The 15,493-nt window shown below is 52.2% G+C and overlaps 1 protein-coding gene across 1 annotated transcript; it reads left to right on the forward strand.

Annotated features, from left to right (window-relative positions):
- The first annotated feature begins 912 nt into the window (after positions 1–912).
- Bpifb6 (BPI fold containing family B member 6) lies at positions 913–15,493 on the forward strand. The gene is made up of 15 exons (XM_020151321.2): positions 913–3,463; positions 4,681–4,780; positions 5,771–5,875; positions 6,323–6,472; positions 6,631–6,694; positions 7,128–7,188; positions 7,858–7,949; positions 8,730–8,906; positions 9,981–10,034; positions 10,399–10,572; positions 11,206–11,273; positions 12,492–12,537; positions 13,060–13,123; positions 14,737–14,813; positions 15,293–15,493. The coding sequence occupies exons 1-15, from the start codon at positions 3,364–3,366 to the stop codon at positions 15,323–15,325; spliced, it is 1,365 nt and encodes a 454-aa protein (XP_020006910.2). The 5' UTR covers positions 913–3,363; the 3' UTR covers positions 15,326–15,493.

A 15,493-nucleotide genomic window follows, 5' to 3' on the forward strand; every position in this document is an offset into this window, starting at 1 on the left:
CAGCTCAGGGAGCTGGAACGAGCTGCTGGGGCCACACAGCTTGTAAGGGTGGTGGCAAGGATGGGGCCTTGGATGACCTATACCCACTCAAGAGGGCTTCTCCTGTCTGGCCCCACCTATGTCCTTCCTGCCCAGTCACCTCTCTCTATGTGGCTGCCCAGTGGACACCAAGTTACCCCACTGTCCCCTCTCCTAGACTCAGCACCTCTCCCAAGCCTGGGCACGCAGTAGGCACACACATATTCTGTCAGTCAACATGGATTGAACACCTATTGTGTGCCAGGCTTGTGCAGGGCAAATGGCCCAAGAGAAGGCAGGGGGGGCCAGGGGACTAGGTTAGGAGCATGGCGGGTGCATGTGTGGGCACAGGAGGCTGTGCCCTGCCTGCCTCTGTGGGCGGGTCGGCAGGGATAAAGCGATGCTATCTGCAGACGGCTCCCTAGTTCAGCCGGATCAGGGTAGAGACGGCCGGCCGCTGGAGCCTGCTCTCATCCCCTTCAACCTGGCTTTGGCCACTGTGTGACCTCAGGGAGGCCCTCACTTCCCTCAGTGACCCCACGTGCACGTAGACACCATGGCTTCCTCTGTCTTCCAGAACTATGGGTTCCCTGGCAGGGGGTGGGGTGGTGGACATTTTTTGACCACCCCAGGTCCCCTGAGCACCCCGGAACTGTTCAAGCACAGAGGCCCTTGCTGGAGGTGTTCCCAAGCCAAGCCTCCCTGAGGAGCTCCTGCAGAGCAGAGCCACAGCTGAACCCCTCAGGGCCTGGTTTGAGCCCTGTTCTGTGGCTGCTCGCCTGTGACTCTGGTGTCACCTCTGCCTCCATGGATAGGGATCCCTTGCCTGGGACTTTCTATGTCCCTGCGTCCTCTCCAGGACAGTCCTTCTGAGGACATCTGGCTTGGCTGTTAGCCCCTAATTCCCCTGGGAGGGGGTCTGAAGGCATAGGTGCAGGGGTTCAGCTAGTGTCTCCTGGTCTTTTGTTTTTTTGAGGTACTGGAGTTTGAACTCAGGGCCTACACCTTGAGCCATTCCACCAGCCTTTTTGTATGTGTGTGTGATTTTTTTTCTTTTTTTTCAAGTTAGGATCTTGCAAACTATTTGCCTGGGCTGGCTTCGAACTGTGATCCTCCTGATCTCTGCCTGCTGAATAGCTAGGATTACAGGCGTGAGCCACCAGTGCTGCTTCTCCTGGCCTTTTCACCATCATTCCTGTCCAGCAGGGCTGGCTCTCATCCCTCGGGCATCCGCTCAACATCCCCTGCTGGAGATGTTGCCCAACTTTGACGATTATCCTGTTGTTCGTGCATCTCTGTCCCATACCCCTGGTTTAGTGGCTTCCGCCAGCCTCCCTGCCTCCCTCAGTAAGGATGTGGTCTTGCATAGTCCCCATCTCCTCTGTCAGAGCAAGAACCCCAACTGCCTGTTCACTGTGGTCACCCCAGTGCCCTGCACAGGCCTGACTGACTACATGCCCAGCCTTGGGAGAGGTGTTGAGTCTGGAAAAGAGGACAGTGGGGGCAACCACACATCCTGTTCCCTTGCACTGCTGTAGCCATAGGGCTCTCCAGTCACCCTTGTTGTCTGTGCTATTTATTTTGGAACAGACTGAAGCATCACGTGAGCACTGGGGACTCTAGATAATTATCTAACCCTTATTAAACCCTTAATTATCCAAGCAGCTAATCAGCCTCCTGAATATAAGGGCTTCCTCACTGCAGAGTCAGGAGGCAGGGTCAGCCTGCAGGACCTCTCTGAGCTTGGCAAGGTAAGGAAGTTCCCCATCTGTGACTCTCCCCAGAGACCGTTGCATCCAGCACTTTTGTTTTGTTTTTTGGTGGTATTGGAATTTGAATTCAGGACTTTGAACTTGCCAAGCAGGCACTCTACCCCAGCCCCTTTTTGCTTCAGTTATTTTTCAGGCAGGGTTTTGTGGTTTTTGCTGGCCTCAGACTATGACCGTCCTACCTAAGGCCTCCTTCACAGCTGGGACCACAGTGTGCGGCCAACGCTCCTAGCTTATTGGCTGAAAGGGTCTCACTAACTTTTTGTCTCAGCTGTCCTCAAACCTTGATCATCTCAATTTCTGCCTCCCAAGTAGCTGGGATTATGGCAGTGAGCCACAATGCCTGGCCTCAGCACAGTTATTTTATAGATGAGAAAACTGAAGCCCAGATTGGGGAAGGGCTTGAGGTCACACAACTAATGGGTGGCTGGACCAGGGCTTGGATCTCTGTCTTGATCCCTGCCTGGTACTCTCCATCTTACAGACAGCCTCTGGCCATGGCCACTTTGATGTGTAGAACTTAGGAAGATCAAGTTAGTAGCAGAGCCAACGGACGTCCTTGGGCTCATCTGGGGCTGAGGGAAGAGAGGAAGAGAAAACTCAGGCGTCACTGTGTAGGAGTTCAGAGCTAAGCTACGCATAGGAGGTATGAGGTGTGCGTGGGGGGTGTCTAGGAACATGAGGGGAGACTGGGGACTCCTGGTGGAGAGAAAAGCAGGAGCAAATGCTGGAGTCGGGTAGCAGGGAACACTCATCACAGGTGGGGAGGTTATGTACCAGGTCAGGTTCAAACTGATCTTGAGGCTGGTGGCTGGGGCTGGAGGAAGGCTTCCTAGTGGAGGAGGCAAGGGATGAAGCAAGGGCTGGAATTAGGCCTTGAGGCTGAGCAAGTGACTGGTGGGTGGAGCGCAGGCATTCTGAAAGGGAGGCATGGCTTAGGCAAAAGAAACAGAATCCTGGCATCAAATGTTTCTCCTAGAACACCCTCACGACCTTGTTGATCTAAGCCTCTTGTTATTCTTAGAGGGCAAAAAACCCTGAGCTGGAGTCCTTCCTGACTACTTTGTCTCTCATCCCATTCCAGCTTTTCTCATTGTCCCCCTCTAGGCTTTAAGATCCCATAGAAGGGTCACTTTGCAGCCCTGCCAGCCTGGCACCTGCATGCACATATTAAATGCGAGCTGGATGAAGCGATGGATGAATGCAGGAGTAGGCCTGGGCTGGGAGGAGTTAGGGGAACCCCAGTGCCTAAGTCTGCTGTCAGCCAGAGTCTGGCTGGAGCTCCCCCTCTCTCAGCCAATACTGGCCAGGCTGCCATTGCCTCTTATTGTTCCTTTGAGTCAGAACTTGAACCTGAACTACATGCTTGGTCCCGGGTTGGGAAAATTTCAGGTCTTGGTAAGTAGAGCAGAAGAATTTTGGTGGGGGCGGGCTGGAGTAGGGCTTTCTTGGGAACTCTGATGGGTCCAGGTGGGAGGTCTTTATTCAGCTTGTCATTCACTGGCTAGGAGACCTCGTGTGTACCTCAGTTTCCCTATTGTTGCACCAATCCAGGCCTCTTAGCACAGGTGGAGCCATGCTGCAGATCCTGTGTCTGACACTCTGTGGCCTGCTGATGGGCACCCGAGCTGACCCTGGGGCAGTGCTGCGGTTGGGCTTGGACATCCTGAACTATGGTGAGCTTGCAGGCCCAGGTGGGGGCCCGGAGGGGAGGGCGCAGGACAGATGGGAAGTAGTGACTGTTCGTGTCTACAGGCCTTGAAGATCCTATGATCTGCAAATCAAACTTACAAGCAATGTGTTGTTATTATGCTCCCATTTTACAGAAAGGGAAAGTGAGGCCCAGAGAAAATGAAATGACTTTCCCAAGCTCCCCCAAATTAGCGGCAGAGCTGGAAATTCTGTTCTCTTGGAGTCCCTTTTTGGCCCTGATGGCAGGGGTCACTGGCCATGTGTAGGGCTATGGAGATGGCAGGTGTGTGTCAAATTCCAGCTCTGCCAATTTGCTGTGTGACCTCAGGCAAGTCACTTGTCATCTCCATGTTGCTGTTGGCTCATCTGTAAATATAAAGAAATATAAAACACAAGGTGACCAGTCCTTCTCTGGCAGGATCCAGTGAAACGTAAAGCTAAAATCCCCCGAGAGGGGTCTTAGTAAAGCCTATTTTCCAGCCCCAGTTCCAGGGTCACTGGGACATGGAGTGAGTTGAGTTCAGGCACAAAAGGCTAAGAACAGCTCCTTCAGCTTAGCATTTGTCCCCTCTCTGGGATTTACTCTGAAATCACGGAGGAGTTTCTGACAGGGTACCATTTGGATTGGGGCCTCTGCATTGGAGAATCAGCATCTTTTGGTGTCAAGCCTACAAGGTCCTGCATGAGTCCCCTTGTCACCCAGATTGGGAGTGCCAGGGTCACAAGAGAAGCCACTGCCCTAGTTTGGCGTTCAAGGCCTCCATGATATGCCCTGCAAACCAGTTTCCACGTGTGTCCCTAACCCTCCAACCACAAGGAGCATTCACCCTTGCCTGCTACCTCCTCCCCTGCCCCACCTCTGTCCTCGCCAGGCCTTCTGCCCAGCACACCTCGCTTCATCCCTGTGTCTTGATGAGCACTTCCATTCCTCCTTCGAGGACCAGATAGCCTCCTCCAACAGCCTTGCCAGCTCCTCCCTTCCAGGCCGCACTTCTCCTGTGACTTTTGTCACTTGTTAATGTCATTGCTGGGATTCTGCTCGGAAATGACAGGGGCTGGGCTCATCTCTAGGTCGCTGGCATTGCCCAGTCCAGGGCGAGGCACACTGGCTGTAAATGGTCTGGGATGCCAAGAGATTGGTGCAGGGAAGGGAAGCAGTGGTGATCCCAGCTAAGTGTCACTTGGACCCTGTCCCCCGCAGAGGTCCAGAGTGCCATGGAGGAGAGTCATATCCTAGAGAAGATGGCAGCTGAGGCTGGCAAGAAGCAGCCGGGGGTGAAACTCATCAAGGGCCTCAGCAAGTAAGTAGAGCCAGGGCCTGGGGACAGCTAGGGTTGGGGTGGTATGGATGCTGTACCAAGGCCTGAGATGCCTTGTTGAGATCACTGCTACCTTTTCCCTGCCTTGGGATGTCTTGCTCTGTGACCTTGGGCAAGTCACTGCCCCTTCTTTTCTGGGCTTCCTCACCATTTCCTGGAGATGCCCAGGGCCATTTTGAGGAAGAAATGCCAAGTTCTAACACCCGGCATGCAATGCCATGAGCATAGGTGAAAGTAAATGAAAAAGTCCTCAGCTGGCAGAGCTGGGAGGGGTCAACGATTCTCTTGATCACTGGACAGTGGAGGAAAGTGGCTCATGGCAAGTGCCACGGAGGATACTGCCTGATACACTGGGGAGGGTTCTGCCCAGTCTGGACTTAGCACGAATAGGTCCGTGATCAATTAGCAATGTCTGCCAAGGGCTCAGGACAGGCAGGGGAAGGGAATGTATGTGCCACATCTTCATCATCCAGGATCCCGAGTGGTGGTTCTCAAGCAGGGGTGACTGTGCCTCTGGGGGGACATCTGTCAATGTCTGGAGATATTTTTGGTGTCACAGGGGAGTGGGAGAGTGCTACTGGCATCCATGAGCCGAGGTCAGAGCTGCTGCTGACCATCCTACAATGCGCAGGACAGCCTGCCACAATCCCAAATATCAACAGTGCCCCACTGAGAAGCCTGGATCTAAGCAAGTCTCCTGATTTTGCTGATTGGGGAAATTGAGACCCACAGGCAAGAAGGGAACAGCCCAGGTCATGTAGAGTCAGCTGAGCGTCTCACCTTCTATATGATGAGTGCTTCCTGTATACAAATTGGTTCATGTCCAGCCTTTGTTTACATTTCACGATGGCCCTACAAGATAGGTTTATCCCTGTGACATGGGATAGGTTTACCCAAGGCCTCCCAGCAAGGTGGTGGAGGAGTGGGTTGAGGGCTCAGTTCTTGTGGCTGTGCATGCCTGTCCTCTCCCAGTATGAAGGTCAAGGATGTCCTGGTACCTGTCATCACACTGAACTTTGTACCTGGAGTGGGCATCTTCCAGTGTGTGTCCACAGGCATGACCATCACTGGCAAGAGGTGAGTATGGCAGGGAACAGGGTAGGGGAAGAGAATGGCCTCTTGGACACTTACTGTGTACCTACTGTGTGCCGTCTGGGTGCTGTGATGCGATGATGTGGAGTTGGTCCTTACTTTAACGGGAACCAGACCAAGATAACCAAAGACTAAATGACTGATCTGGAAGAGAGAAAGTATTGAGCCGGGGAGGAGGGAGGTTAGAAAAACTTTGGGGGAGGTGATGACAGCTGAGCAGAGTTTTAAAGGATGTATAGGAGTTCACCAAAGCAAGAAGGGAGGGAGAAGTCTGGTTATGTGAACTCAGACAGGTCCCATCCCCTTCTCTTTCCTTTATGGTAGTCCCTTGCCCTCCTCTCCTCCCAGAGATGCTGAGATAATGGGCAAAGAGGGGGTAGGGGATAGCAGCCCCCGTGGCAGAGGTACCCATGTTGCCCTGCCCATCTACAGCTTCACGGGAGCAAGCATGGAGATCATTGTGGTCTTGAACATCACGGCCACCAACCGGCTTCTGCAGGACAATGAGACTGGCATCCCCATGTTCAAGAGTGAGGGCTGTGAGATCACCCTGGGCAGTGTGAAGACGAACCTGCCTAGCAAGTGAGGGGCTCCAGCTGGGGAGGAAGGCTGGTCCACACTGCATCTCCCCGTGTCCCTCTTCCTGAGCAAGAGCTTCTGTAACCATGTCCCTTCATGTCTTCCGCCTGACTTGCTGCCACTGGTGCACCTATTCACCCACCTCTGCTGCTCGTGTCTAGCATGCTGCCCAAGGTCATCAGAAAATTCCTGGATAGCACTCTGCATAAGGTCCTTCCAGGCCTGGTGAGTGGTCGGAGCCTCCACCCTTCTGGCTGAGGTTGCTTTGGGCAGGGTGGGAAGTGTTTTTTCTCTTGGGTGCTGACCTTGATTGGTCGTTGGTGGCTGAGGAAGGCTCTGAGGCTGTAGCTGGATCGGGGGGAGGGAGTGTGGTGATCATATCATGATGTCTCCCATGAGCGTGGGCAGAGGAAACACAGCCTGTGTGTTCCAGCTTACCAAAGCTGGTCATCTGCTTGGATGACCAGCCCCTGGGGCATGGTCAGATCTGGGTCCTATTCCAGACTCTGCCATTGACTTTCTGTGTGACTTGGATCCTCAGTTTCCTCACCAGCCCCTGTCCCATTAGGGCTCTTGGGACTGCCTGTGAAATACCACTGAGGTGTGAAGAGTAAGACCCTTCATGTGGGACCCTCTCATCCTGTGCCTCTGCTTGTAGATGTGTCCAGCCATTGATGCAGTCTTGGTATATGTGAACAAGAAGTGGGTCAACATGAATGGTGAGTGCCACCCTGGCCATACCCCACCCCTACATGGGGACATCAGGACGGCTAGACTTTGATGCCCCACACTCCATTCAAGGGGCTGCTTTCAGCCCCTTGGAGACTAGGGGTCATGGCATCTCCCACTGTCCAGATGGGAACCCCAGGCCTGGAGAGTGGAGCACTCTTCACTCAGTGCTCCATCCAGCAGCTACTCTGCCTGTGTCCCCAAGTCTTGTGTCCTGCCCAGTGATCCTGATAGTGGTAACGCCAGCCCTTCTGTTGAAGGCATTATTTTGGGGTCCACAGGGTTCCCTAGTATGGGAGAAAGGAAGTCCCAGTTGCTAGGATGAAAAAACTGGTTACATCCCCAGTAGGGTGGCCTGGGGAGTCACTTTACTCCTCTGAGCTCTGGTTTGCTCCTCTGGAATACAACTGATAAACCAGATCCTGCAGGCACTGAGATCCAGGTTGTGTGGGCCCTTAGTGTGTGGGCTGTGTGGGCTGGCAGAGCCAGGCCAGGTCCCATTGCCTCCTTCCTACAGCTGAAGTTACTGAAGCCCAGAGACACTGAGCAACTTAACTCAGGTCACAGAGAGGGCCAGGCTCAGGCACCAGTTGGCAGTGCTGGATTTTCTGGCTGCTCCTGGGGACGGTACCTCTCTGAGTGGAACCTCCTCTACACAGATGCCATGCCTGTGGGCCAGATGGGCACCATCAAATATGCCCTGACAGCCTCACCGGCCACCACAGCCAGCCATATCCAAGTGGACTTCAGTGTAAGTAGTGAGGGCCTCCAGGGCAATGGGGCTTAGGCACAGAGTCCTGGTGGGGTGGTCTGCTCCCATTGAGCAGGTGGCTGGACTGGGGATGGGGAGTGGTGAGGGTCCCTTGGGCTCTGGCAGGCCAAGCCTACCATGAGGGTTTCCCCTGATCCTGGGCCCTCTCTCTCTCTCTCTCTCTCTCTGCTCTAACACTGTGCCCATGTCCCCAGCTGATTTCTCCCAGACCCATTTGCTTCTCCTGAAGAGTGGCTCACACAGCTGGACCCCACCATTGTACAGATGGGCACATTGAGACTCAGGGAGGAGGAGTTTGGTGAGGGTCCCATAGTGAGTTGGCAGCAGCATTGGGCCCTCACTCAGGTCTCCAGATTCCCAGGTGACAAGGGGAGATGCATCTTGCAGGAAAGGGATGCAAAGTCCCATGAAGTCACCTCCCTAGAAAGTGTCCCTCCAGTGGGGCTCTTCCCAGCCCATGGTGTTGGCCTCTGACCTCTCACTCCTGAGAATAAAGCAGGAATCATGGATAAACGAGGGTTCCAACCAGTCAGAGTCAGACTGATGAGGCGACCAAAGCTCTCCCAGGGGAAACTGGGAGGGGTCTAGTGACTGACTCTCTTATCCCTTCAGGCCCCAGTCTACCTACCTGTGCACTAGGAAGCTGCCATGGCCTGCTCTGGCTCTAACTTTCACTGGCTTGATTTGAGCTCCATTAGTCTGGAGGGCTAGAGTTCTACCCTGACCACAGTCCCTAATGGCAGTGTCTCCCTTCCATAGCCTGTGGTGCAGCCTCAGAAGGGCAAAGCCATCCAGCTAATGGATGAAGGGGAAGCCCCCGAGTTTCCTGAAGGCTTGGCCGAAGGCTCATCACAGCTGCTGCTGTCAGCCACCTTCCTCACAGCAGAGCTGGCCCTTCTACAGAAGTTCTTGAATGCAAACATCCAGGACAAGATGGTGAGTTGTCCAGTGCTCCACCCCTGTCTGCCTCTGCCCTGGGATTGGCAGTCCTGCCTAGTTTGTGTATCTGAGAATAATTCTGGGGCTGTGGGCAGCACTAGGACTGGAAGATGCTAGAGTTGTTCTGGGTTCTACCATCAGTTTTTCCCCACTACTCACCACCTCTCCATCCATGTGACCGCCACCTACCCATCCATATGTCCAGCTGTCCATGTGGCTGACCTTTTGGTCATCAGTCTGCATCTCTCATGCCTTGGCGAGCCACTGTCTTCTCTTATTCCGTCATCACCCACCCACCCACCAGGTATTCATGTCCTAGCTCTCTCTGCACCTCAAATCCATCTAGCCTTCCGTGTCATCTACACAGCACCCAGAGCTTTGAACAGGTGGATTTGTGCACCTGCTGTTTATCAGCGAAACAGCTCTATCCACATACAACTTTCCACCATCCGTCTTTCTGCTCACCCACTCATTCAGTCATCCATCCATCCAGCTACCCACCCATATATCTTCCCATCCTTCATTGACCCACCAATCCATCCTTCCATCCATCCATGTGCCTTCCCATCCACGCTCTCACCCACCAATCCAGTCGTCTATTTCCCATCTACTTCCCACCTCACCATCTTCCCACCCACCCAGACTGCTGCTCTTCATTCCTTTCATTCACCCACCCATCCACTCATCCATCCATCCTCCATCCCCACACTTTCCCCTTCTCCCACTCACCCACCTATCCATCCATCCTCCCAACCATTCACTTATTCACTTATCTATTTCCCCATCTACAGTCCCACCCCCTCCCATCCATCCCCCCTGTCCATCCTCCCATCCACCTTCCTTCTCTTCCACCCAACATTTTCTCAGCATTTGACCTTATGCTGAGAGCCACAGGCACTGGAATTGTGTAATCCATGGTCTGGGCCATGCAGAAGCTCCCTATCTAGTTGAGCACAGAGTGGTAAATGAGTGAGGAAGGGAGGCTCTAAGGGTGCACCTATTGAGTCAGGGGATGGTTGTTAGGATGCACCAGGGACTTCAGTAATCCCAACCTTGACTTTGATTTTGTAGATTGGTGAGCTGCCTCCACAAACCACCGAGACCCTGGCCGGCTTCATCCCGAAAGTGAGCGCTCCAACTCCCTAAGATCACCGCATTCTGTCCTGCCCTATCAGCAATGGGGAGGGACTTGGGAGGTGGTTTTTCAATGCCACATGTCCCCTGTCCAATATGGAAGCATCTTGACTTCTCCATAAAGTACTCTTTGAGAACTAGCTCAGCCTTCATGCATTGTAGATTCTATGTCCAACAGAGAAATAGCTCAATTGTGTATTTTGCTCTGATTATTTCCCGATAGACACATTCCAGCCTTTGTAAGCCATACTTCCTGTGTCCTCAGTAAAAAGCACCTTTTATGAAGGATCCTTGGTTCCAACTGAAGCCACCAGGCTAAGGACAACTTGTCAGTGGAGTGTCCTGGTTTCTGCAGGTAGCTGAGGCCTATCCCAAGTCAAAGCCCTTGGTGACTCAGATCAGGATAAAGAAACCCCCCAAGGTCACCATGGAGCCAGGCAGGAGCCTGCTGCACCTGCATGGCACCCTGGAGATGTTCGCTGTTTGGCGGCGGGGCAAGACTCCAGTGTCCCTCTTTCTCCTGGAGATTGTGAGTGGAGTCTTCCCCCCCACCCCCGTTCATTCCCAACCTCACGGATGTTTGAGGCTGGAAGGTGGACTTTAGTTGGTAACTAAGAAGTGGGCGGAAGGGTCCTTAGTTAATCTCCACTGTGTGCCACCTGCACCTGTGCATGGTTGACAGGATTAGCATGGTGAGGCTCAGTGGTTCAGTCCCTCCCTTCTCCCTCCTCCCTCCCCCAGCAGTCCTTTGCAATTACAAGGGCAGTGAAGGGCTTGCCAGCAGGGCAATGGGAGAACAGATGGACCCCAAATCCAGTTTGGGGATATCAGAAAGGACTTCATGGAGGAGGTGCTAGCTGAATTCTGTTTCAAATGCTGAACAGGTGTTGGCCAGAGGAGGGGTTGAGGTTGGGAGGTTGGGGATGCCCCAAGCAGAGGTTACAGCATGGGCAAAGGCCTGGAGAAATAGCACGATGTGTGCAGGAATCCACCATGGTGCCCGGTATTTTGGAAAGTGCTGTCCTGTTCAAGGAAAAGGGGACAAGGAGCCTAGGCCAGGAGGTTGGGAGGCTTCCAAGTTCAGTACCTGAGGGCAGGATGGGCAATGGTGGTGCTGACGGGAGAACACCCTGCCTTCCCTCTACTTCCTCCCCACCACCAGCATTTCAGTCTGAATATCCAGTACTCAGTGCACGAGAACAGACTGCAGATGGCCACATCTCTGGGCAGGTAGGAGCCTGCTGTCTCCTGCTGGCATCCCTGTAGATCTGTATGGGCATTTTCAGCCTCTTGGCTTCCTGTTCCAAGCTCTCACCCTGATCTTCCACAATGACCAACACTAATACCCTGCTCTGGCCATGATCCCAGCTCAACAACACTCAATGGATCCCTAGTCTTCTTAAATGTCAGCTTGAGACTCAAAGTCTTTCCCAAATTCTTCTACTTCTTCCATGAGGCTTTTTTACAGTGAGCCTGGTCAGGGGTCCGTGTACCCTTCCCATTCAGAGGCCTTTGCCCATGCTGCTTAATGCCACCTGAGAGTCAGGGCCAGGCTCCGATACCTCTCCTATGGATCTCTTTCTATGCGAGGCACTGGCACAACATTCCATCTGGTATCCCACTCCATTCTTACACTCAAGGAGGGTACTGTTCACATCCTGGCTTTCCATTCACTTTTTGATTCTGCACTTGCCTTGGGAATCATATTATGTCAGGATTCTTTCAATTGCAAGAGACAGAATTCCATCTTTAACTCCCTTAAGCCTGGAAGGGAATCTTTTGGCTCCTCTAACTGAAAACTCTAAGGATTGGTAAGTTTTCAGGCATGGCCGGATCCAGGCACACAAAGAATCTGTATCTGTACTTCCCTTGCTTTGCTACCCACTTTGTTGAGTAAATCTGCAGGAACCTCTCCCCACAGGGTGACAGTGAGCCCCAACAATAAGAGAAAGCCTCTGGTCCAAGAGTTCTAACAAAACTTGGATCTAGTTTGGGTCATATGACTGACTCTAGCCAATCACCATGATGGAAAGAGGGTATGCTGTGTTGTCCAGGTCCAGAATGTATGCTCCCGGGCTTTGGTTCAGCCCTGCATGAATGGTTTGACCAAGAGTGGAAACAGAGGGTCAGTTGCTAAAATAGAGAATGGACAAGCAGAGCCCCCAGATAACCATCACGTGACCTGTCCTGGTGCAAGGCGTATTAGCGCATGAGAACAGGAGAGCCCAGGGGTGCAAGTGGTGGGAACGGAGTGGGTGATAATGACAGGTGGTCAGTGTCCCATCATAGGTGACATGCAAGCAGAGACTTATGAGCACCTACAGCCTGTGGAGGATACCCGTGAATTGGGAGGGGGTGGGAGCTTGTAGATCCTCTTCCTCCAGGGCCAGGGCCAGTGGCTCTGAACATTCCTTCACCATCCTTTTCCTGGCTTTCCATCCCTTACAGATTACTGAGCCTGTCCCCGGGATCCTCATCAGTTGGCAAGTTCAATGTAAGTGTCCCAAGTGCCTCTGTCTGGCCTGGTTGGAGGGCAAGACTGGCCTGATTTCCCTTGGGTCTACAGAGAAGAGACCTTGGAATGGGGCCCAAGTGAAAAAGTCAGGCCCGAGTGGGAAGCCCGTGAGCACATGCTATCATACCCCTATTCACAGACACACAGGGGCAGAGGATGAGTGGATGAGTGAAGCTGCTGGTTTTTTGTTAAGCAGGGGTGGGTGGGTGGGGTCCACAGAGCCCCTCCTGTCTCCTGAATATCCCCACTATTGTACCATGACTCAAGTCTTACATATCACGTGGACAGGGACCAAGTGGACAAAAGGTACCGACCTGCAGTCGCGCGGAGCCAGGGTGATGCCCAGGTTTGCTGCAGGCTGGACAAGCTATTTGACGTCTCGAATGTCCATCGCAATGTGGTCCCCAGAGGCTGAAGAGATGTGTGGAACTGGGTTGGACTGGAATGTGTTGCACCGAATGCTGACATGTGAGGTCCTCTTCCTTTCTTTCTCTTCCCCAGGCCAAGGAATTAACAACCTTCATCACTGATTACCTCCAAGAGGCCTATATCCCCATGGTGAATGGTGAGCACTCCACAGGCTTCAGATTTACTGGTTCAAGAAGCACTTTAAGCAAGAAGGATGCCATCTGCCTGGTCTCAAAGCCCTGTCACTGGCTCCAGATGGGGGAGGCTAAAAGGGAGCAGGTGGTCAATGCTGAATCTTTGTAGCAATGACTTTTTTTTTTTTAATGGTATGGAGTTGAACTCAGAGCTTCACGCTTGCTAGGCAGGCACTCTTACTGCTTGAACCACTCCGCCAGCCTCCAATGCAGTCTTTTTTTTTTTTTTTTTTTCATTTTTCTTTTATTATTCATATGTGCATACAAGGCTTGGTTCATTTCTCCCCCCTGCCCCCACCCCCTCCCTTACCACCCACTCCACCCCCTCCCGCTCCCCCCCTCAATACCCAGCAGAAACTATTTTGCCCTTATCTCTAATTTTGTTGTAGAGAGAGTATAAGCAATAATAGGAAGGAACAAGGGGTTTTGCTGGTTGAGATAAGGATAGCTATACAGGGCATTGACTCACATTGATTTCCTGTGCGTGGGTGTTACCTTCTAGGTTAATTCTTTTTGATCTAACCTTTTCTCTAGTTCCTGGTCCCCTTTTCCTATTGGCCTCAGTTGCTTTAAGGTATCTGCTTTAGTTTCTCTGCGTTAAGGGCAACAAATGCTAGCTAGTTTTTTAGGTGTCTTACCTATCCTCACCCCTCCCTTGTGTGCTCTCGCTTTTATCATGTGCTCATAGTCCAATCCCTTTGTTGTGTTTGCCCTTGATCTAATGTCCACATATGAGGGAGAACATACGATTTTTGGTCTTTTGAGCCAGGCTAACCTCACTCAGAATGATGTTCTCCAATTCCATCCATTTACCAGCGAATGATAACATTTCGTTCTTCTTCATGGCTGCATAAAATTCCATTGTGTATAGATACCACATTTTCTTAATCCATTCGTCAGTGGTGGGGCATCTTGGCTGTTTCCATAACTTGGCTATTGTGAATAGTGCTGCAATAAACATGGATGTGCAGGTGCCTCTGGAGTAACAGTCTTTTGGGTATATCCCCAAGAGTGGTATTGCTGGATCAAATGGTAGATCGATGTCCAGCTTTTTAAGTAGCCTCCAAATTTTTTTCCAGAGTGGTTGTACTAGTCTACATTCCCACCAACAGTGTAAGAGGGTTCCTTTTTCCCCGCATCCTCGCCAACACCTGTTGTTGGTGGTGTTGCTGATGATGGCTATTCTAACAGGGGTGAGGTGGAACCTTAGCGTGGTTTTAATTTGCATTTCCTTTATTGCTAGAGATGGTGAGCATTTTTTCATGTGTTTTCTGGCCATTTGAATTTCTTCTTTTGAGAAAGTTCTGTTTAGTTCACGTGCCCATTTCTTTATCCAATGCAGTCTTAATGTCACCTGCCTGGGGACAAAGGTCCATCCTACAGTTCAGACTTGACTCTTGATTTAGCATCTTGAATGAGATTTTGCTGAGGTGTAAACACCTGGCAGCTCCACTGCCACTCCTGCACAGCTGGTGAATACCATGAATCAGTCACAGCGCTATTTGCCTCCTTGGCTCTGGGTTTCTTAATAGTGGCAGAGCCATCAGGCTGAGCTGACTCTTCCTGTATTTTTCAGATGCTCTCCAAGTTGGATTCCCACTCCCAGACCTTCTGGCCATCAATTACAACCTGGCAGAGCTGGACATAGAAGAGGTGAGGGGAGGGGCTGGGGAAAGTCCTGTCAATCCACACCTTCAGTCAATGGGTGATGAGCAAGAGCCTACCCCTCAGATCCTGGGGCCCTCTTCCCAGGGTTGCCACAGAAGGATGGCTTGAACTCTGACACCTTGGGGAAAGGGCATGACCTTTCCCTATGCCTCCATTTTCCTGTGCTTAACATGGGGATGAGAACAGGACAACAGCCTCACAGAGCTGCTGTTATAATTTATTGTGCAAAGTCACCTAAAGGCATACAATAAGTGCTCAATAAATTCGAGCTTTTGGGCTGTTGAGGAAACAGACTCAGAGAGGAGAGGGGACCTGCCCAGGGTCGCAAAGAGAATCTACTTCAACCTTTGCCGAAACACTTCTGTGGGCTCCACCACCTTTGGTCATGACTCAGTTCCATCCCTTCTGGGATGGCCATCCCTCTTCCTTCCATCCCTGCTGACCTGATTCTTTTCTCCTGCCAGAATGCCCTGGTGCTGGATTTGAAGCTGGATTGACTGTGGCAGGACCCTTGGCCATCTGCTCACAACCACTGATGACTGCATCCCACAGACGAGTCCCTCAGTGGAGCTGGGGGGGCCCTTGCCCCTCCTGCAGAGGCTGCTTCCTGTGCTGAGGCATGAGTAGGACAGGCCTGAGTGTGGGCCTTGCAATAAACAGGAAGA

This window comes from Castor canadensis, chromosome 5 (assembly GCF_047511655.1).
Source record: "Castor canadensis chromosome 5, mCasCan1.hap1v2, whole genome shotgun sequence".
In the NCBI taxonomy this organism is placed as follows: Eukaryota; Metazoa; Chordata; class Mammalia; order Rodentia; family Castoridae; genus Castor; species Castor canadensis.